This window comes from Podarcis tiliguerta (assembly GCF_965153285.1).
Source record: "Podarcis tiliguerta genome assembly, chromosome: 1".
Taxonomy (NCBI): Eukaryota; Metazoa; Chordata; class Lepidosauria; order Squamata; family Lacertidae; genus Podarcis; species Podarcis tiliguerta.
Window position 1 is genome coordinate 54468853 of NC_139534.1, and position 23745 is coordinate 54492597.

The 23745-nt window shown below is 42.0% G+C and overlaps 3 protein-coding genes and 1 long non-coding RNA gene across 5 annotated transcripts; 2 read left to right on the forward strand and 2 right to left on the reverse strand.

Moving 5' to 3' along the window:
* Positions 1 to 175: 175 nt before the first annotated feature.
* Positions 176 to 19534, reverse strand: LOC310679026 (olfactory receptor-like protein COR4; the record flags this gene model as incomplete). Of its 2 annotated transcripts, XM_083443738.1 has the most annotated exons (2): positions 176 to 1115; positions 19469 to 19534. In XM_083443738.1, 2 exons carry the CDS (start codon positions 19532 to 19534, stop codon positions 243 to 245), a joined length of 939 nt encoding a protein of 312 aa, XP_083299864.1. In that variant the 3' UTR covers positions 176 to 242. The 2 variants fall into 2 exon arrangements, with proteins under 2 accessions (XP_083299864.1, XP_083299863.1); XM_083443737.1 differs by lacking the exon at positions 19469 to 19534 and having other exon boundaries at positions 176 to 1195.
* Positions 1723 to 9913, forward strand: LOC310679379. Its single transcript, XR_014512208.1, has 5 exons — positions 1723 to 1858; positions 2168 to 2442; positions 2543 to 2627; positions 9280 to 9381; positions 9779 to 9913. It is a non-coding gene; the product is annotated as an uncharacterized lncRNA (long non-coding RNA).
* Positions 5445 to 6416, reverse strand: LOC310678315 (olfactory receptor-like protein COR5; the record flags this gene model as incomplete). The annotated part of the gene is given in 2 exon segments (XM_083442132.1): positions 5445 to 5935; positions 5938 to 6416. Coding segments are annotated over 2 exon segments (939 nt in total). The 5' UTR covers positions 6386 to 6416.
* LOC310678970 (olfactory receptor 5AS1-like) lies at positions 12434 to 15132 on the forward strand. The gene is made up of 2 exons (XM_083443565.1): positions 12434 to 12492; positions 13777 to 15132. Exon 2 carries the CDS (start codon positions 13873 to 13875, stop codon positions 14839 to 14841), a length of 969 nt encoding a protein of 322 aa, XP_083299691.1. The 5' UTR covers positions 12434 to 12492; positions 13777 to 13872; the 3' UTR covers positions 14842 to 15132.
* Positions 19535 to 23745: the final 4211 nt, after the last annotated feature.

The window sequence follows — 23745 nt, forward strand, 5'->3', positions numbered from 1 at the left end:
CCATGTCCCTTGATGTCCATAGACAGGAAGGTTTAAGGTATATGTGGTGGGCTGGAAAAAGATGCAGTTGCTAGGATATTCTGGAAAAAGATGCAGTTGCTAGGATATTCTACTGGTATAGATACCAAAATACATTTGGAAATGTTCCAGTATGTTCAGTTGATATAAGGCCATGCCTTAAGATTTTATTGGCATATAGGTGGCCCAGTCCACCTATACTTGATAACTCTTAAAAGAGATATTTATTGAAATACCACTTTTCTCCGAATCACCTTTCTTAGAGCACATTTTACATCCTTGTTCCTCAGACTGTAGATCAAAGGATTCAACACAGGTATTATCACTGTGTAAAACACAGAGGCTACTTTGTCTGTGTCAAGAAAGTAGCTGGAACTGGGTTTGAAGTACATGAAAAGAATGGTCCCGTGGTATATGGCCACTGCTGTGAGATGGGAGGCACATGTGGAGAAAGCTTTAAGCCTCCCCTCAGCAGAGCGAATCCTGACTACAGCTATAATAATGAATACATAAGAGATTATAATGACCAGCAAGGTGCTCATTTCAAACAGGCTACCAAAAATGAATACCAGCATCTCATTGATGTAGATATCATTACAGGCCAGTTTCAGAAGGGGCGTGAGATCACAAAAAAAGTGATTGATGATATTGGAACCACAGAAGGACAGTCTCAACAAGCCAGCTGTGTGAATCAGAGAGTTCACAATACCCAAGAGGTAGGATCCTGCTATCAGACCTGCACAAAGTTTCTTGGTCATCACAGAAGCATAGAGCAGAGGGTTGCAGATAGCCACATACCGGTCATATGCCATGGCTGCCAGAAGAAAAAACTCAGTAGTGGCAAAGATTGCAAAGAAACAATATTGTGAAATGCAGGCAGCATAAGTGATGCTTTTGTTTTCTACTAAAAAATTCACCAGCATATTAGGTGTGATGGTGGTGGAATAGCAGGCATCTAGGAAGGACAGGCTGCTGAGAAAAAAATACATTGGGGTGTGCAGTTGAGGATCTATGCCAATCAATATAATCATCCCAAGATTCCCCACCAGTGTGGCAATATAGATTATTAAAAAGACCACGAAGAGTGGAGGACACAGCTCCAGATTTTCTGTTAGTCCAAAGAGATTGAAGCTGGTTGCCATGGTGTAATTTTCTTTAGCCATTGGATTCATTCACACTTTCCTGTTAGGAAAAACAAAGCAAGATTTATTTATTAGATATGGGACAGCATAGCCTTTTAACCTCTTTTTGTCTCCTTTTCTCTAGCCTCAGTAGTTAGAGCATTAGTAGAGCATTATTCTTTCTCTTAGACAAGTGTCTCCATAATGGACCTGGATCACTCTCCCTGACTGAACCTCACTTCTATGTCTCCTCACATTTACATAAGTAGATATGTCAAATTTACTTCGAGTCTGAACAATGTTGCCCTTTTCCTAGATCACTCCAGTGACTGTTAGGAACATTCTCTTAAGTTTTCAAAATTGGAACAGTAGAATAAAAGAACCACACATTCTTTCCCCACATCTGGCTGGAACCACCCTCCTAACCACAAGAGAAATGGAAAGTTAATTCATGGCTATAGGTTTATTAATTGTTTGGCTTTTATATTCAATAAAACTACTAATGACATCACAAAACTACTGATGACATCACAAACTACTAATGACACCACAAAACAAATTTATTCATCTTTATTTGGAAAATATGAATCTTGGATGAAATATAACAGACCTTATTCTGGAGGGCACAAATCAGACTATTTCTGGTATATGAGTCTATTTCAGGGAACCTGCCAGCATCACCCAAAGTTAGGAACGTTGTGAGCTGCCATATGAGATGGGTAAACAGAACTGCTATCCATGAGGCTCAAGGCAGCCCTCAAATGACCAGAGCAATTGCTGTTATATGACTGGGGGTGGGGGGCGGATTCATTCTCTGGGACGTGGACCAGATTGCACAACTTAAGACACATGGACCATGAAAACAGAGCTTCTCCTATGTTGTTGTTGCATCTCCCATTTTAGAACTCAAAGGCAGCCAACAAAACCAGGTTTATTGATCCTCTGATGCATCACCACATTTTCCTAGTGAGTTTGATAGGCCCAAAACAGACCTGAGATATTGTAATGATTTTCTTTATGCTTTTCAGACATTTGATAAACAAAGTGAAGAGGCAACCACGAATAAATATTTAGCAAGCTACAAAAAGAGAAAAGTCACTAACGCTATGAGAATTACCTGTAGAAGAAATGGAAGATGTCCAGTTGCTTAAGAAATCATTCCTGAAATGAAGTTGTGCTTTTCTGAACTACTTATGTGTATCATAGAGAGATTTGAGGCAAATTACATGACGTTTTCAAAAATATCTCTAATACCAAAACAACACAATTAAAGTTTCTCCCAGTGGTGTGTTCTCCAAGAAAGGTAATTGATCTCAAAGGTATTTGTGAATATTGTCCCTGTTTGTCAAATGCTTCTTTTACTCCAAAGTAATTTTTGTACTTTTCATGCTTCTGCTTTGCAGTTCTAACCATGTGTTTATGCTCAGCAGCACTGTTTGCAGCAGATGTCCCACCCACCCAACTTGCATGTTTTGCCCCTGCCCAAAGGTAAGCAGGAAATACATGTGTATGGCCTTGCTGTGGAGTTACTCGGTCACCATATTTGGGGACAAGGAGGAAAAAGCCTACAGAATTTGCCTACAGACAAACTGGGCTGGTTTGGAGGTTTTGCTTACCTCACAACAAATGTGAGGTAAACTTGCTGGTGGATAAAGGCATTGAGCTGAATCCTTAATCTAAACAGAGGGGGTGGAAATAAGCCCAATTCCCTTCTTATCAATCAAGAAGGTTCACAAACCTGCAGGGATGCCATTTAGCCCCATTGAAACAAAATTAATATAGCAGAATTTCCTGTAATTCCTGTCTCCATAATGGAGGTGGAAGTACAGCCTTAAAGTAGGAAGCACAGGAATATAAGATGGTGATGTACTCAAACCACTGGCTCTTCTAACTCAGTATTGTCTACACCTACTGGCAGTAGCTCCATAGGGTTTCAAGCAGGAGTCTCTGAAACCCTCCCTCAAGATGCTGAGGATTAAACCTGGGACCTTCTGGAAGCAAAACAGATGCTCTGCCACTGAGCAGTGGCTTAATAATATTCACCCCTGGAAACAGAGCTAGAATATATCCATGAAAAACGTACATCAGTACAACTTATGCTAGCTTTCCATGCTTAGGATTGCTCCCTAAACCACCCTTTTCAGTGGAAACACATCCCAATATCAATTCCCAGTGAAATAATGCCATATAACTGATGGGATTGTTTATTTTATTGGACCAAAAATGGGCATATTCTTGTCCCTGCCCCTGGTTTTATGCACCATGATTCTATGCATGTTTAATTGGAAATAAGTACCATTAGATTCAATAGTCCTTATTATCAAATAAGTGTGTATATGATTGCAGCCATACTACCCAGTCCTAGTATTTTCTGGTAAGTGTGCACAGAATGTTATATTTGTTCAGTGGAATTCCTGATCTGCACCTTGTGTAGAAGTAAATGAGAGTTCAACCCCAAGAATGTGGTTTAATGTTTTACTGTGGAACAGTTTTAAATGCTAGTCAGGTATAAAAATTACATGAACTGAATAGTAAAGTAGCACAACTGCAAACAAGCAATGTGGTTCAGTTCTTTATGTTGTTCAGTAAACTTTCCTCTCTCAAGTCCCATCTTTGACTTCCGAAGTTTCATTTCCTGCTGTAAGAGTTGCAGTTCTGATTTCTAGGAGATGAGTCATCAGGTAGTTTAGCTCCTTGAAATCGAAAAACACCAACCTTCCGCTTTCACCCAGAGTGGAACCTCTCGTTTAAGGTAAATGTCTCTTTATAGCATTCCAAACACAATGTGTTCATACACAACATTTTATGTATATGAAACTTACAACTTTAACACAGAAGAGGACTGCAGTCTTGCCCTAAATTCCTAATGAGTGAAGAGGTCATAATGTTTTACGCTCAAGTTGAAGTCACATTCATGTTCATATTGGAAAATACAACTCCTACTGGCTTGCACTCTGCTCAGTCCAATATGCTCTGAGATGTCTGGCTTCTAATCACCCTTCAATATGTGTGCAAATATTCCTGTCTAAAATTCAAGGAAACAGTAGTTTTATTCCTATCATCCTAAAGCAAGCATGTCTGGAAGTTTCACATCAAAGAAGATATTTGGGTGCAAGTGTAGATAATGAACATTTTGCAAATGTGATATGAAGAAATAGCTCAGAAAAATATCTGAGGGAGGATAAACCCAGTTTCATTGGTGCTAAATAAATACATTTGGTATTATTGTGAACTTATTTTCACTCTTTCTAAAATCATTTCATTCTTCTACCAGTCTTATCACACAAAAGTGAAATTTAAGCAAAAAGATCAAACACTGAAATGCCACTAAACTATGTTTTAATAATCATCATTAGCATATTATTAATTACTATCATTATATTAGTCACCTAATGCAGGAAAGGTAACTTATAGAATAAAAATGCAGAGTTAAAACCATCAACCATCAATTCACTAACAAAAAAATAACCTCAGTAATTACAGCAACACCAGCAACAGTACCTTAGTCATATGTGGGCCACAACAAGCCTGTCACAATTAACCAAATGCCTGGGGAAAAGAAGATGGTCCTAACTTTTTGCCAAAAAGGCATTAAAATCAGTGGGAGATTTTTCACTGGGGCCACAACTGAAAAAAGAAAAAAACCCTTCTCTTTCTTTACATGTGGTATTGATGGACAGTCCATATGTATGTAGGGGAGCAGGGCTGTGCCTGCTGCCCTGCCAATTTCTATATGCATTGCACACAAGCCTATTCATCTACACACTTTTTATCTGTTTTATTTAACTTAATTTTGGAACCATTTGTTATGAAACATCTCAAAGTGACGTAACAATAAAAACAACAAAAGTAAAACTATATATGAAACAATATCATACATTAAAACAAGTTCAAATCCAATAAAGGCAGAGACTAGAATTAAAATCTCCACTGAAAAGGATTGTTGATGACATGTACACTTCCCACCCAATTACGAACCATTTGCAGGGCATGGATTTGTACATAAGGAGGTACACTCTGTCTGTGTGACATGCTGAACTTGTGCAGAATGAAGAGGAGGAGACCCTATGGGTGAGATCCTGTGACATCTTTCTGTACATCAGTGGCATGTAGATGCACAGTGTGGACTGAATTGGATTTATCCTTTAAGCTCATAGGTAAACATTGTGCAAAGTTGTCTGCTGTCAGCTCCACTGTAAATGGGTTTACAAAATGGGCATCATGCATCAGAGAAGGTTAGATGTGGTGCTGATCAGTTCCATTCTTCTATAACAGAAAATAGATTTGCTTGTGTTTCTTTCTTCATTAATGTAATAATAGTCTTCTCTGTGCCACTCTCCTCAGGGCATCCTTAACCTCCTTGTTTCTCAGGCTATAGATAAGGGAATTGAGCATGGGAATGACCACAGTATAGAAGACTGAAGCCACTTTGTCTGTACCCAGGGAGTAACTAGATCTAGGTCGGAAATACATGAAGAGAACTGTGCCATGGAAGACTGTGACTATCGTGAGGTGGGATGTGCAAGTGGAGAAGGCTTTTTTCTTTCCCTCAGCAGACCTTATCCTTAGCACAGTAATGGCAATGAAAACATAGGAAATAATGATTGTGACAATGCTGCTCATTTCAGCAAAGGTGCCCAATACGAAAACACATAGTTCATTGATGTAAGTGTTTGTGGAAGAAAGTTCCAGCAAAGCAGTGATATCAAAGAAGAAATGGTTGATGACGTTGGAGTCACATAAAGACAATCTGAGCAAGTAACTGTTGTGTGCTGAAGAGGTCATGAAACCCATATGAATGTTACTGTCAACAACTGTACACACCTTTTTGGGGGAATGATAACTGCATAGAGCAATGGGTTGCAGACGGTGACGTAACGGTCATATGCCATCACAGCAAGCAGGAGGCACTCTGAGGTTGCCAAAAAGATGAAAGCGTAGTATTGAAGAACGCAACCTACATAGGTAATGGTGGCTTTTCTTACTAAGAGGTCCGCCAACAGCTTTGGAGTGATAACTGTTGAATAAAAGCTGTCAACTATGGACAAGCTCTGGAGGAAGGAGTACATGGGAGTCTGGAGGTGGACATCAGCATGGATCAAGGCTACCATCCTGAGATTCCCCACCTGGGTGACCAGGTAAATCATTAGGAACAGCTCAAATAAGGTGATCTGCACCTCCCTGGAAGCTGTCAGTCCCGAGAAAACAAATTCAGGGATAGATGTAGTGTAATTCATGTTCACCATTCATTCAGTTCCAAGAGTTACTGCACCAGAATAAAAAGGGTAAAATTTAAACCAGGATAACACAGAGAGCAATTCTTGTAGTCTTCCCCTTGGTTCACCACTGTAAGCACAAAGTGCTGGACTAGATGGGTCATTGGCCTCATCCAACATGGCTCTTTTATGTTCTTCTGAAAATAGATGTATTGTTATATGTCTGTGTTCTGATATCCATGCACATATGTAGCAGAATCCAATGCAACCAATCACCTTTTAATGGTCAATGCTGTCTGTTGCTGAAAGCAGCAAAGCAAGTTGCTAGACTGCTTCTGTGTGCCATCTGCCCTCTACTCTTACCCTGTGTGACAGTTTACCAGGACCAAGAAAGATTTTTGCTCTTGGCCGCAAGAGTCCTGTCAGTACAATGAGTGCAAATGAACAGTCTTTCTCATATACATAGACCCATGGATTGGAGACCATGACTTATTATTCTTTGCATTGCTATCTCCCCACTCTGAGGAATTCTTGAACTATTTTAATATATGACTTCAGAAAGAAATGATAGGTGATGATAGATAGATAGATGATAGATAGATATAGATAGATAGATGATAGATAGATGATAGATAGATTAGATAGATAGATAGATAGATAGATAGATGATAGATAGATAGATAGATAGATGATAGATAGATAGATAGATAGATAGATAGATGATAGATAGATGATAGATAAATGACTGACAGACAGATATAGATATCACATATGATTATATCCTGATTTCTTTTCTGGCAACCTGAAATCCATTTGGATGCATAACCATGCTTACGGGATGGGATTTTTTTCTTGATTCATGGAATCACAGAATTGGGTGGAAGATCTAGGTTTTTGTGTGTAGCATGCTATTGCTGTGGGAGAGAATGCACTGCAGAGCTGTTCTGGGTTCATTATAATGCCTTTCACCACTTGGGAGCAGCATTAATCACATAAAGATGAGCATTCTTGGGGAACAGCAGAGAATTATGTGACACCTTAGTGGTGCCACAAGACATCTCCCTATCCACCCTCTGCAGCTGATGAGCATGTTCACTCCTCTAGAATGTAAACGTCTTGCAATGTTGTGTAAACATTTCTCATTTATTGCTTCTTAATTAGTTACAGTTTACAAACTGAAAATCTCAAACTTGCTTCAAGAATTCTTCCTGGTGATGGAACACACCATACAACAAACATGCTTGATGCTTGGAATACAAGATTTCCTGCTGCAGTAGGTTGTCCATTTAGCTCCCAATGTCACCCATCAATGAACTAAGTCAAATTAATGGGGTGGGGCAAATTTTTCAGCTTGAAGGCCACACTCACCTTAGGGCAATTTTCTGGGGGGCCACATGCAAGCGGTGGGAGGGGAAATGCCCTTAGGCTTCTGATTTTATTAAAATGTTAAACTAGCATTTTAGCCACCTTCTCTGATTGACTTTTTTAGTGTCTTTGTGTGCTGGCATTTTTAGTTTCACTTTGAGGCCCCCAGGATTCCACCCCCCCTTGAAATAACTTCTTTTTAGTAATTGGAGACATATCCAAATGCTTCATACTCAAAATAGACTCATTGAAATAAATGGTTTTTAGTTGCTATTATGAGTTTTGGGAGGTGAGATCCTCCCCCCAATAACCTCTACATTCAGTGAAGGGTTAGAAATTCATGAGCAAACTCATAAATTCATGAATTTAGCAAGGGTTGGAAATAATACTAGCTAGCTTCCTCATGAGGCTCACTGTGTGTGGGTCATTGAGGAAACAAAAGGCTGATAAAGGCCTGCTTTGTTTGATAATGGCAAGGCATTGGCAAAACATCAGACTCTCTGCCCAGTAGCTTTTAAGGTTGGTAGGGTAACCATTGGCCTGATGTAAGCAATAGCAAAAAAGAAGAAGCAAGCCTTTTGCAGTGGACTTGAGAAACAGAGGTTGCCATGGTTGGGGCAACAGAGGCTGGGGATGCTGGAAGCGGAAGGTTTGTTTTCTGCAGGTACCACTAGGAAACAGGAGGAGGAAGACATGGCAGAACTTCATGTTAGGACTGAAGGGCAGTCGCCATGCTGGCTGGCTGGAGCAGGCTGTTACAGACAGACACAGCTTTGGTGCTTAGGATGCCTCTGAATCCAATGCTGCTCTGTTGGAAAGGACAAGCCCCTCTAGAGATGCAAATGCTGTGAGCTCTCCATAAAACTCAGGTGTAAATATGTGTGTAAAAACCGTACTTCATAAAGACCCTAGCCTCTGTTGTGCCTCATTTCCTCCAAAGAAACACAAACCCTGGTGAAGTGTCAAGAACCCTGGAATCTCTTGCTACTGCTCAACAGAGGTTGGGGTGGCTTGATTCAATAATTCCACTCTGAATACAACTAATGTTGGAGACAACATTTGGGTTTTCTGAAAGGGGTGGGGAACCTCCAGCCCACAAGTCTTTATACTTTGATCATGTAAACCACCCTGTGATCTTTGGATGAAGGGTGCTATAAAAATTTAATTAATAATAGTAATAAGTCAAGTGCAGAGCCAATTTACAATGGTCCCAGGGTATGATCGGGAAAGCACATGGAGCCATTTGGTAAAGCTGAGCACGTCTGGATCTGGTCAGTACCTGGACAGGTGACCTCTGCAAACCGCATTTATGCCAAATACAAATGTAAGAAAATAGTCACAAATAACTGAATAAAATGCAAAGTAAATGGGATGTCATTGGTAGGACTGTTGGGGCTTTTGGCTGGCTAGAATGACTCCTCAAACTCTCATTATGCCGATTGCTTGCCTGAAAGAAAGATGGAGAGGTGTATGGCTAGGTGTGTAGAAGTTTACTACACAGAGTGAAGAATCACATTCACTGCTCTGCGCACTTTTGCCTCTGTTTCTACCCACCACAGGCATTTGGCTCCCAGAAGCTTGTCAGTGAGGGAATGTGGCCTTCAGATTGAAAAAGGATTTCCCATCCCTGTTCTACGTGAGCAGGAATTCTGAATACACAGGTAAGGCAATAAGTTTCAAGAGACCATTGTGATGAATATAAGATCTGGACCCCAGCATGCAACACTGAACGACCTATTCAAAGGGACCTTATATGGTGTCTCTCTCCCTCTCGCCAACCAACTTGACAACCAAAATGGCAGGTATTATTTCCCTTTTAACAAAATGAGGTGCTCAGGTTGTTCCATCAAAATGGGTTCTTTACTCATCTTCATGTCAGGCAACAAACCTCTGTGCTTTTAAAGAAAGTACTGTGTTTTTGTTTTTTGCAGTTTGCTAAGTTTTCCTATCAAATGTTAGTCAAAATACTATGAACTTTACTTAACTTTTCAAGGCCACTTTTCTGCATGTCATTAATCTACCCCCCAGGAGATGCAAAGGGCATTTTAATTTTCCCAGCAGGTCTTGTCTTGAAAGACAGAGATATGAGTTTATCTCTCTATCAAAGCAGCATTATGTTGGATGGAAGGAAACCATCAACTCTGTCTTACATATCCTCTGGAACAGAGAATGGCTGTCATCCTTCTTATCTAACAGGTATGACCATTTCTCCAATGTAAAGGGGAAAAAGGGCTGGTGATGAGATGTTCAGAGAAATTAGAAGCTTTGAGTGAAGCACGTGTGCCAAAGTGTGAGAAAGTGATGAGAAAGATATTCTCCTTTGGAATATTTCAAAACAGTACTGTTGCTTTCTTAAAGTATCTTTTGAAGCTCTTGTACTAACGCAAAATATAATTTCAATAAGACTGAAGGCTTGATTGGTAGATATATAAACTAAAGTTTGTTAGTTGATTGAGTGAAGGTTGGTAACTCGAATTAGCAAGAGCCAAATGTGGCAGAGGAGCCAAGAGGTTATTAGGGGGGCTAAATTAGTTGCTACGAGTTTCTATAAAAGGGAATCAATAAAAGTTAAGGAAAACTTTTTATTCTTACATTAAATTCAAGTTACATTGCACTTTAAAAGAATATATGAAAAGGAACCTATGTTTCTTGTAAAATCACTATGGGATGTTTTATGGGAAGCAATGCATAAACAAAATGTTACAGAGGCTTGACTGACCTCACTCAGAAGCCATGCATTTACTGTCATTGGTCCTATGCTGTAAAACAGGGACATCCAACTCACAATAGACTGCAATCTGCTCACAGTATACAAAAACTGGCAGTGATCTACCCATTGTTGTTGAGCTTTTTTGGGAAAGGCAAAATTGTTTTAGGAAGCCAAAATTGTTTTCCCCCCTTTGGGTGGTCAGGGGGAGGAGCTCACTGAGGGGCCCAAGATCTACCAGCATCTACCAGGAACACCCCACGATCTACCAGTGGATCATGATCTACCTGTTGGACATGTCTGCTGTAAAACACTCCCCAACAGAGATTGGGCAGGCATCCTCCCTTTTGGCTTTTCAGATGTCTCTTAAAGACCTTTCTATGGCCTTTGCAGTTGTTTAGAATTTTATTGAGTAACCAATCATAATAATTGTAATAATTGCTCTGTATTACCTTTAATGGTTTTTATGTTTTTATATTGCACTGTACTGCCCTGATATTTTATGAGATGGTGGTATATAAATACATCAATTAATAAATAAGTGTAAGAATAAGAATAAAGAATAATGAGGTATGGTTAACATTACATCATTATTTTAATGAAACTGACTAATTGGTTAAAGAGCTAAAATTATATTAAATTCATTGATAATCCTTTATTAAAATTATGCTTACCTATATTTAAAATTAAATAAAAGGCAGACAAGGTTTTAAAAAAGCATGTAGGCACCCTTTAATCATGATTATCATGCCTCCCCCCCCCCCCGCTCTGTCATTGCTATACATTTATATATTGTGATAGTATTATATGCCCTAATGTTGAAGTAGTGAGTGCCTCATCATTTACCATATACGGTAGCACTTTTAATTTGCACAGTGTTTCATAATCTTAGAATGAGCACAGACACTTTATGGAATAGATTACTGTTCCCACTTTTCAGAGGCAGTGTGTTTTCCAGTGCCAAAAGATGGAGCATGAGTCTCTTAATCTCAGGGCTGCAGGCTTGAGAGCCACATTGGGCAAAAGATTCCTACATTGCAAGGGGTTGGACTAGATGACCCTCGTGGTCCCTTCCAACTCGACAGTTCTATGTTGCTATGATGCAAGTTCTCCAGGCCATAGTTCCAACCCGATCCGACAGGTTTGGTGTGAATTACTATGAGAGCATTGCATGGGTTAGTTATCCCTAGACCCTGCACTTTCTCTCTGTAAGCTGCTATGTGAAGTAAAAATGCTAATCTGCATTCTTAGTAGACACTGAAGGATATGTGCCTCCTGTTACTGAATTCATGCTCCCCACAGTGCAGATGGCAATGGAAGCAAAAGCCCGCCACAGGGCAGAAACTAGCATGGAAAGGGCCAGAGGGAGCACCTTAGTCATATTATTGTCTCTGATAATACTTGAAGCATTATCCCCAAGTTTCTTCAGATGCTGAAGTGCTAAATCATTTTGCTCAAGCTTTTAAATATATACACCCACCCATATGCCTGGAGCCCGTTATGACTGAATTCCCATTTTTATAATATTCTTTTACTGGTTCTATGCTGTAGCTTTGTTTTTATGTATTCACTGTTTTATTGTATTTTGAAATAATAGGCAGCTCAGAAATGTTTTCAAACAAACAAACAAATAAGATTTTATACCCCCTTTCCACTGAAGTACACAAGGCAGCGTACCTAAAATCAGCACAGTACCAAAATACAACCCAAATTTTCCCTATGTACCCCTCAGCTAAGTTAGTGAAACTCTTCACAACGAACTCCTCACAGAAACTCCTCACAATGAAGCTGATTTACCTTCAAGTTTTTACACAGTGGCTGGATATGGGGGTCGTCCCTTATGAAGTAGTCTCTGTAGCTACGGTGGAGCAGGTGAACAGGGAATCAAACAGAAACGGCTCTCTCGATTGGTTAACCTGGATTTTTTTAAAAAAGGTGAACTTGTGTATACATTCTTGGACTGTTACATGTACAAAACGCTAAAACTTTCTCTTTCTTGCAGATACCCCCCCAAATTTGTCACCCCTCCTTACATTTTTCTAGTGATAGCCATCATCTCATGGAAGTAAGTACTGTACTCACTACCATTATGATTTGTTTTATCATCATGATTTGCTAGCAGCTTTGGGGGGCAGAGAGGGATTATTTAAGAAACCAGAAAACAGCTCAGCCTGCAATCCTAACCCTGCTTACTTTGGAGTGAGCCCCACTGAATTAAGTAGGACTTCCTTTTAAATATACATGGTTAAGGTTGTGCTGTAAACAAGCTCTCTTGTTCTGAGTTTTATATAAAAAATAAAGTATTATATGTGCATAATTGTTCTTATATACTGAGAGAAAGATAGAGCAAAGAAGGAAGCAGGGAAGTACCATAGTATTAAAAATACTTTAAATGCACACATATATACAATGGTACCTCGGGTTACAGACGCTTCAGGTTACAGACTCTGCTAACCCAGAAATAGTACCTCGGGTTAAGAACTTTGCTTCAGGATGAGAACAGAAATTGTGTAGTGGCGGCACAGCAGCAGCAGGAGGCCCGATTAGCTAAAGTGGTGCCTCAGGTTAAGAACAGTTTCAGGTTAAGAACGGACCTCCAGAACGAATTAAGTTCTTAACCCGAGGTACCACTGTACACACACACCTCTGTCCCCATTAGTTTTTCACTAATTAAACATTTGTATAAGCTACTGTTTTATTGTTTTAAAGCTGTGACTGTGTAAATATCTTCCTGCTGGTTTATAGTTTAATGCAGAGGTGGATAACTGGTCGGCCCCATAGGTTGCTGGCCTCCTAACGCTCATCAACCCCAGTCAGTCAGTTGTCAGGCATGATGGGAGTTGTAGTACAGCAGCACCTGGAGGACCACAACTTCCCCAAGTCTATTCGACTGACTGGTGTTCTTTATTCTGAAAGTTTTATTCTGTTTTAATACAAGTTTTAAAACTAATATATTGCATTATGAAGCATTGCATTGTTGTGTTTTATAGTTATATTCCTGTTCACCATCTTGAGTGCAAGTAATGCAGAAAGGTTGTGTGTGTGTGTGTGTGTGTATCATAGGACATTAATGGCAGACATTGCTGTTACATGTGGCACATCGCCCTTTTGCCTTCAGCAAGCAGGTTTTTCAGGATTTGTACTGTAAAGCTACTGATTCTCAATTTATTCACATCTCCAAACACTATATGCACAACTTGAATATATTCATATTATGCCAAATAGAGCCACTCATTTTTATTACCTGTATGACAACACTTGTGAAGGTTTTCAGTTGTATAAATGGTGATTATACAAAGCAGCGTTTCAGAATGGATGGGTTGTTAAGCACATTCACCTTCTCTTTCAGATACAGGTAACAGACAAAATCTGAGGGGAAACCTGCTCTTTGAGCAACTTCTCTGCCGTCTCCCTACTCAGATTGGCAAGTGCTGCTTCTGCATATATGAATATGAAAACAGAAGCAATGGTCAAGGGGAATCAGACAACAGTGACTGAGTTCATTCTCCTTGGTTTCACAGATCATCAAGAGACACAGGTAGTCCTCTTTGTGCTCTTCCTGGCCATCTATGTGGCCACCCTGGTGGGGAACATCGGCATCATGACGTTAATCTGGATCAGTCCCTCTCTGCACAGTCCGATGTACTTTTTTCTCAACAATCTGGCCTTCCTAGACCTCAGTTACTCCTCTGCCATTACTCCCAAGATGCTGGCCAGTTTCTTAACAGGAAGGAAAACCATTTCGCTTGCAGGATGCATTGCGCAAATGTATCTGTTTGCTTCCTTTGCAGATGCGGAATGCCTCCTGCTGGCTGCCATGGCGTACGACCGCTACATGGCCATTTGTAACCCGCTGCTTTATCCGGTTCTCATGTCACGCAAGGTTTGTGTCTGGCTAGTAGCTGGCTCCTATCTCACAGGCGGCATGAGCTCATTTATGCACACTTACTTTACATTCCGCCTCTCCTTCTGCAATTCCAATGTCATCAATCATTTCTTCTGTGACATCCCTCCTCTGTTGGCCCTCTCCTGCTCCAACACCCACTTCAATGAAATCCTGCTCTTTGCCCTTTGTGGATTCATCCAAACGAGCACTTTCGTGTTCATCCTTATTTCTTACGCCTGCATCCTTTGCACCATCCTAAGGATCCACTCAGCAGAAGGCCGCCACAAAGCCTTTTCCACCTGCACGTCCCACTTGACAGCTGTCACTTTGTACTATGGTACTCTTCTCTTCACATACTTGCGCCCAAGCTCCAGCTATACTCTGGACACAGACAAAATAATCTCAGTGTTTTATACTGTGATTTTCCCCATGTTGAACCCATTGATCTACAGCTTGAGAAATGAAGAGGTGAAGGATACCCTCAGCAAAATATTGCAAAGGAAAGTGATGGTACTCAGAGGTCGATAGCAAGATTTCCATAAGCATAAGCACCACCACTTGCCATACAGATTTGAATCTATGGATCCACAACAACAGAATGCTACACCCTTTACAGTACTTGTGGTTGTATTATATTTAAGGTTGCCACACATCTGGAATTTCCCGGGCATATCTGGAATATTGCATTTGGAAGCAGTGTCTGGGTAGGAATCGCAAAAATATTTGGGAAAATCCAGACGTATGGCAACCCATGTCAGCAATATTGTTTTTGGCTATTTCCCTTAAAAATAACTCAAAAAAATTCAAAAGGGTTTGCCCAACAAAGAGGTGATGAAGACATTTTCAAATAGATACACTGTGAGTCATATGATTTGTGGATCACGGTCATAAAGTTTCTCTCAGTTATGAAAACACTGTAAGTGCTCTGGATAAGAGTTCCTATAAACAATTTATTGGGACAGTATAAAATAGTATTTTCACTGAAGCTTTATTCAGAAATTGCTCTCTTCATGCTCAGAAGCATCTTACTGAAAACACAGTGCTGGAATAGATGGACCTGTGGTTTGTACTGTCAGTGATCACCTTCTAGACCTGGAGACACATTTCTAATCATTTTCTGAATTGCCATGAGTGCATCATGATTATATGTCACACACAGTTAGGAATGGGCCTAATGTTTCCCAGTGGACAATTCAGTGTAAAAGGGGGTGTTTCAGGGGTTGAGAGATCCCCATATGAATATATTTAGGGTAGGCCCTTATGTATCATCAAAGAGGTGGACAAAAGAGGGCACATATTTGCATAAAATTAGCATCAGGAATGTGACCTGTGTGCCTGCTCAATCTGTTGTGGTTCAGGTGTTGTTGATGAGGAATTTCAAGGCTTCCTCATCCTCTCCCTCCTTGTGGTTCTTTAAGCTGGACTCAACAGCTTTAAACAGTGGACTGTCCCCTGTAAAAGTAGGACACACAACCACCCTAGTCATATTTGGCACCCCCAACAGGTGTTACTTGGGCATTATTTTTGTTCCCCTTTAAAATTTCCCTTTGCGATCCTAGTAATGGTGATGTTGCTGCCCAGCCAATCAGATTTGGTTATTTGAGGGCAAGCACAGCTAATGAAGAGCAAGTAAAGGTCTGAATTAGTTTGCTTTGCTTTTGGTGACATCGTCACATCGCCAGATCAGAGTGGCATTGGCGCTGTTACTGGTGGGAGATGGGCCCTTTGATGAAAAGCGCCACAGTAAAGCTGCAGCCATTTTCAGTAGCAGTTCCCACCAGTTATAGTGTTGCCATTGGAATAGGGCCAGTGAGCTAAGGACTGCCTCCTCAGTGAGTGAGGCCTGCCTAAATTGCTGGGACTTCTCTCTGTAATGGCCTCAGGAGAGAAGGGGCCCTGATCACAAACGGTGAGTGGGATTTTTCCCAGGGGAGGAAACCACATACACCCCCATTATAACCCAGCCTTAAGGTAAAGGTAAAGGTCCAGTCGTGACCGACTCTAGGGTTGCGGCACTCATCTCGCTTTATTGGCCGAGGGACCCGGTGTACAGCTTCCGGATCATGTGGCGAGCATGACTAAGCCGCTTCTGGCAAACCAGAGCAGCGCACGGAAACGCCGTTTACCTTCCTGCCGAAGCAGTACCTACTTATTTACTTGCACTTTGACATGCTTTCGAAATGCTAGGTTGGCAGGAGCTGGGACCAAGCAACGGGAGCTCACCCTGTTGCGGGGATTCGAACCGCCAACCTTCTGATCGGCAAGTCCTAGACTCTGTGGTTTAACCCACAGCGCCACCCATGCCCCTAACCCAGCCTGTCCTTTTCTGTGAGCACTCACAAGCACCCTTCACATAATTTATTAACCCAGCCTTAGATAATAAATTATTTGAAGGGTGGTTGTGAGTGGTCACAGAAAAGGACAAGAAGCCCAATTTCATTTGTGTTTCAGTGACTGAGCCTGGTCTTCACTAATCTTCACCTGCTGTGTGTGTGTAATTCCCCCCCCCCCCAAAGGATACCGTGTGCATCTCCAGACATGCAGTGAACATGTACCTGGAAGCATAGGTGCCAACTCTCTGGAGCCCTGGGTGCCTGAGCACCCACAAGATTCCCCATGAAGGGGTCGGGCACCCACAAATTTCAGTGCCAGGGGCATGTATACTGCATGGCACCCACAGCCCCGGGGACCCATGGTCGCGAGGCCAAGCTGGCACTCCTGCCTAGAAGCCATAGTTATTCTTTCATTCTAGCATGTATTTATGGAAATGGACATCTGTACTTGACATTGTATGATTTGCCATAGTAAACACCAGCAGATCTGTTCTGCAACCAAAAGCATGAATTGGCCCTTTCATGTTGTATTCCTGTGCACAAGGAGTAGGGAAGCGGGAGAAATTAAATTAAAGGGGAATCTAACTAACCTGCACTTTCTGAAACAACACAAGGACTAAAACACAGACATCCTTCAGAATTTACACTTCTGAAAATTTTGCAATGCAGTTCCCCAGGCAAGTAATCTCTCTCTCTCTCTCTCTCTCTCTCTCTCTGTGTGTGTGTGTGTGTGTGGCGAGGTATGACACTGCATATATTGGTGAAAAGCATACAAACATGCATTATATTAAGGGAAATTGCTTTGCAACTATGTGTGTATTCGAATAAATTCACACTAAAATGCTGGTGAATTTTCATGAGGACTTTAAAAACTAATTCACATTAAAAAACAACAACATTCTGCATCAATTTGTAAGTGTGGAGAAATGAACTCTAGATTGGAAAAATGAGAAACTGAAACCAGCAAATTTGCCCATCATCACATGGGTGTAAGCTCAGTTGGAAACTGGGGGGCTGACCCATGAGGAAACATGTATAGAATTGTTCTCTCAGTGAAGCAATGCTGTTTTTTTGCTGTTGATGTTCAGGCTTACTGGTTGAATTGGTTCATTTTTGTCACCCAGTTTTCTGCCAATTTCTATCTCATGCTTCAACTTACTCATTGGGAAGAGAGAGGGAAAGATGGCACCAAGAAGCAATGAAGAAACACTCCTTTTCTCTTGAATCAGTACTGTTCTGTACTAGGGGATCCTCAGATTCCACTTCTTTGTCACATTACACCAGCCATTTAACAAACACGAATCAAATTTCATGCCAAAAAGACAAGAAAGAAGGAGGATGAAAAGAATAATGGAGGATGTGGGGGAAAGAGTCAAGTAATTCTTTCCCTATTAAATATGCAGGAATATGGTACAGGATGAATATGTTTTAAAATGTTTCCACATTTATGTAATGTGGTTTCAAGGTTGGGGGTGCTTCCTTCTCCCTGTTCAGAACCCCTCCCCCTGCAGTGTCAGATGAGCAAATATATCACTGAGAAAATGACATTCACCCATTCAGACTAGGAATCATGGAAAGATGCTATATATCCTGAGTCAGACAATTGGTCAGTCTAGCACAATATTTTTTAGAAGAAGAAGAAGATTTTGGATTTGATATCCCGCCTTTCACTCCCTTTAAGGAGTCTCAAAGCGGCTAACATTCTCCTTTCCCTTCCTCCCCCACAACAAACACTCTGTGAGGTGAGTGGGGCTGAGAGACTTCAGAGAAGTGTGACCGGCCCAAGGTCACCCAGCAGCTGCATGTGGAGGAGCGGAGACGCGAACCAGGTTACCCAGATTACGTGACTATATTCTCCTGGACCACTCCTTTACAAGTCTATCTATACACAAAGTAGACAACAAATAGACTAAGAAGAGCTTGTGTCCCCTTTTCTCTGCATTTCATCACTAACAGCAGCACACATTTCTCTCCAATGTTCTCTTCAAGGCGTCCTTCACCTCTTTGTTCCTCAGGCAGTAGATCAAGGGGTTCACCATGGGAAACACCACTGTGTAAAACACTGAGATTATTTTGTCTGTGTCCATGGCATAGCTGGAACTAGGACGTAGATACATGAATAAGAGGGTGCCATAGAAAAGGGCAACAGCTGTCAAATGGGAGGTGCATGTGGAAAAGGCTTTGTGGCGGCCATCGGTTGAGGGGATCCTCAAGATGGTGCACAGGATGCAGGCATAAGAGATGATGATGAGCACAAATGTGCTCATTTGGATGAATCCACACAGGGCAAAGAGTAGGATTTCATTGAAGTGGGTGCTGGAGCAGGAGAGGGCCAACAGAGGAGGGATGTCACAGAAGAAATGGTTGATGACGTTGGAACCGCAGAAGGAGAGATGGAAGGTAAGACAAGTGTGCACCAGTGAGGTCATGCTGCCTGTGAGATAGGAGCCAACTACCAGACATATGCACACTTTGCGTGACATGAAAAGTGGATAGAGTAGTGGGTTACAAATGGCCATGTAGCGGTCGTATGCCATGGCAGCCAGCAGGAGGCATTCTGCATCTGCAAAGGCAGCAAACAGAAACATTTGCACAATGCATCCTGTGAATGAAATGCTCTTCCTCTCTGTTATGAAGTTGGCCAGCATCTTGGGGGTAATGGTGGAGGAATAACTGAGGTCCAGGAAGGCCAGATTGTTTAGGAAAAAGTACATAGGACTGTGCAGAGAGGGACTGATCCAGATTAATGTGATGATGCCAAAGTTCCCCACCAAAGTGGCCAGAAAGATGGCCAGGAAGAGCACAAAGAGAATGGTCTTGATCTCCTGACGATCTGTGAAACCAAGGAGAATGAACTCCGTCACTGCCGTGAAATTCCCCTTGGCCATTTCCTCCCGTTTTTGTTTCATTGCATCTGGATCTAAGGTAGGTGAATCAAGAAGAAGAATGAGCTGTGGGGACAATGAAATGGTTTGACGCCTTCACCCCGGTATGGCTCCCCTTTATCACATACACAGCCCAACAGGACAAGGACAATAATCCACCAACAGCATACAAATCAATATGGCTAACCTGATCCAAAACACCCACCCACCTCACTCACACACGAAAACAAAGATCACCACAGCCAATCGCAAGCAAACAATCACACCCTAGGCCAACCCCAACCTCTCTCACTATCAAAGGAACACAAGTGAACAACACAAGCAACGCTGACACCAAACTCTACATACATTAAACATAATAGAAACACCGCCACCCGACCCCACCCCCATCCATCTTCCCTCTCTCCACTCCCCTTCCTTTTTTCTTTTCTTTTTTCTTCTCCCCCTAATGCCTCAACAAATGAAATGGATTTGTAATAATGTTAAATGGGGGGGAAAAATACGAGGCATTACACTTACTTCTGTAAAACAAGAAAATCCTTAATAAAATATCAAGATGGAAAAAAAAGGTAGTTTCCTCTGCCTCTCCCTCGAAACTAGAAGAAGGAGAATAAATATTCTCAAAAGCTGCCTTGTATTTTTTATAGGGAGGTGTGCGATATATGGCAAAATTAAATAAACAAACAACAACAAATAAATAAATATTACCCTTGTGAGAACATTTTGGGCATGGTTGCAGTTGCTTGAAGGAGCAGTTTGGGAGGGCTCTTTGCAGAGAACTTTGCAGAGAACAGTCTTCTTTTTGAAAGATGTCCTCCTCTATTTGAAGGGCTACCTGGTTCTCAGCCAGGCTATCACATGACGGCTCCTGAGGCTGCCTCACCAGTAGTGGCTGGTGAGGAGGAGGCAGCACCCATGCTCCTGGCCTCCTGTCAGCAGAGCTTCTTACTGGGAGTCTGAGGCAGTGAGGGGGTTAATGCTGTGCAAGTGCACTGGTGGAGCCACTATTAGTTTAGTAACTTGGGCCACAGCTTAATTGGGCATTTCACAAAGGAGATCTACAGAACTCTGATTGTGGTGTAAACTATTGCTAGAGTGTATAAAAGTACATTAAATGGTACTTTGTAAATGCTATGGCTCAAGTGTGATTAGAAACCTCACTTGCTGACCTGAATTTGCCTTCTCTCTTTGATGATAAAGGACACTTTGCATGTGCTCAGAGCTACTGTATCTTCCTTATTGCCATGTATTTCCCAGGGTTGAGCCTTGGCATTAAAATATTTTACAGGGCTTCAACCTCATGAACCCTAACTGAAATTAAGCCAAAAATACCACTGCATAATAGTCAACATGCTTAGAAATAAGTTGTCTCTCTGTGTGTTTATTGACTGCTCAGAACAATTTGCTGCCCATAGACGTCTGTTTATAGAACTTCATTCTGTATAACCACTTGCTTATTTTTTTAAAAAATACCCAAAGTCGTATATGCAAAAGCAGTAAAATGCAAAAGCAGTACAAACAGAACACCTAAGTGCCCTCATAACATTATTGGAAAGAACAGATCACTTATAATATTGTATAGTTTCTTTTCATCCTATGCAGATTATAAGAAAACAAGTTTTCTTACTTTTGGAGATTGTGCTTTCCTGACATTTTTAAAGGAAAGCAATAATTTGATGAATTAACGCAATTTGAGCTCAGAAAACCATGTAGAAGATGATACAGTAAGGTGCCTTTGTGAAGCCTTTATGCAGAATAGTCACAAGCCGGAATCTTTGAGATGTCTGCATCAAGGAAGACAGCAATTTACCACTGTGTTGCAGCTGCTAAGATAGCAAAAATTACCATGTTCAGGTCAAATTCTCCTTAAATGGTTCTCATTTGTGGCAACTTACCTGTGAAGCACGTAATGGATTATGCATTGTCTCATTGCAGGAACTGTTGCTTTTGAAGGTTTGCGTTAATCATCATGCTGTTGAGACCAAGTCCCTGGAGAACTTGACGGAAGCTGGTGAAGGGTCCAGGAGGAAAGGGACTGTTGCATATCCAAACCAAAGAGTTACAGGTATATCACGATACCGCAGGGGCAAAACATGAATCAATGAAGGTTGGTGTCCTAAGTTTTTAGAATGGAAACACTAGTGCTCATATTAACCAGTGCTCAGAAAGCTTTTGAAATGCTTTCCCTTGTTTCCACTACAGGAAAACAGCCCTAAATGGCTCAGGCGCCAAATACCTGAAAGACCTTCCCTAAAGACCCTCTCAGGTGCTGAGATCAGCAGAGGAAGCCCTCTTGGTAGTTCCTCTGCCCTCAGAGGCTCAGGCGGTGGTGGCATTCTCTGTGGCAGCCTCTTAATTTGTGTAACTCCCTCCTCACAGAGGTGTGTGTGGTGCCTTCATTATACAACTTCTGGAGAGTGCTGAAGAAGTACTTCTTTACCCTGGCCTTTGAAACTTGAGGTGTATGTTTTCAGGACCCACCTTATTTTTACGATTGTCTTTTTTTTTTTAAATGGTGTTGTGCTTTTTTAATGTGACAACCCACCCTGGAAGCTAATAAATAAATAAATAAATAAATAAATAAATAAATAAATAAATGTGGACTTCAGATATGTGAATGTGACACGGGTATCTTGGCCCCACTGTCCAGCATTCACCAAGTGAAGTTTGCTTCTGGCCTAGATTGGAGTGGTGGCAGATGTTTCTCACTGCAAGGGTGATGGAACTCATTGGGTAGCTCACCCCCAGAGACTGATGGAACCTGTTGAATTCCTGAATGCTCTGCCAGGCTTTCTAGTGGAGAAAGCTGTTGATCATGGTCTCGCTGTGGAATGGGAAGATGAGATGGGTGGTTGATAGAGTCACTGCTAAATGTCCACTCCAGCATTGTGGAACCCAAGTGACTCCGGGGTATTCTGGTGAGCTACTGGCTATGAAACAAGCCAGATGAAGACTAGAGCACAAATGGTGCAATTCTTATTTTGAAGTCAACCCAACACTGCTTAGTACACAGAATCATGTCTCCCATGTGGCAGGTGTCCTGAGCACACCCAGCCCAAAGATGACAAACGGATGGTAGTGGCGTGGGTGGCGCTGTGGGTTAAAGCCTCAGTGCCTAGGGCTTGCCGATTGAAAGGTCGGCGGTTCGAATCCCCGCGGCGGGGTGCGCTCCCGTTGCTCGGTCCCAGCGCCTGCCAACCTAGCAGTTCGAAAGCACTCTCGGGTGCAAGTAGATAAATAGGGACCGCTTACTAGCGGGAAGGTAAACAGCGTTTCCGTGTGTGGCTCTGGCTTGCCAGAGCAGCGATGTCACGCTGGCCACGTGACCCGGAAGTGTCTTCGGACAGCGCTGGCCCCCGGCCTATAGAGTGAGATGGGCGCACAACCCTAGAGTCTGTCAAGACTGGCCCGTACGGGCAGGGGTACCTTTACCTTTACCTTTTTATGTGGCAGGTGTCCTGAGCACACCCAGCCCAAAGATGACAAACGGATGGTAGTTTAATTCTTTATTGACAAAGCACACACAGTAGGTGCACTAAACACACCCGCTTCTGGTGCCTAAGTAGCTTGCATCCTCTCCTCAGACTTGTGTTCCAAGCTGGACCGTTGGAGCAATAGCATGGCCATGCCTCTGCCCAAACCTATGTACCGTCATCTGATGGCGCGCACACAAGCAACCTGCGACTTCTCCTACACAGAAGTTGCTGCTGTGCCTGCTTCTTCAAGCCCTTTGTGGTCCTGGAAGACAGCAAGGAAGTGATGGAAGGCAACCAACCCCCTTCCTTTGGCAAGTGGTCAAGAGGAACTGCAGGCATTTTGAATGTCATGCATTATCTAGATCATTCTAATCTGGGTCCACACCTGGCCATGAGATGGAGCCAGTCTTGGTTGCTCTGATGGATGACCATTACCAAGAGTGGGACATGGGAAGTTCAAGCTTTCTCCTGCATCTCTGTCTCTCTGTGACCTTGGATTCCTCCATCTTGGGCTGGCTCTGTGGGATGGGAATTGAAGGCACTGTGTCCTGGTAGTTCTTGTTCTACCTACTGTATATGGTCATGTCCAGTAGCATTGGGGAAGTGCTTTTCAGCACCCTGGCAATTATGCTTTGGAGTGCTGCTAGAGCACTGTTGTATACCCAATGTGTGTGTGTGTGTGTGTGTGTGTGGATCTAGCCTTTAAGACATAGCAAATATATCTAGAAGATTACAGAT

Excerpts from the sequence above, each read along its gene's own strand:
- LOC310678970 (XM_083443565.1), top strand. The coding sequence starts at position 13,873 with ATGAATATGAAAACAGAAGCAATGGTCAAGGGGAATCAGACAACAGTG.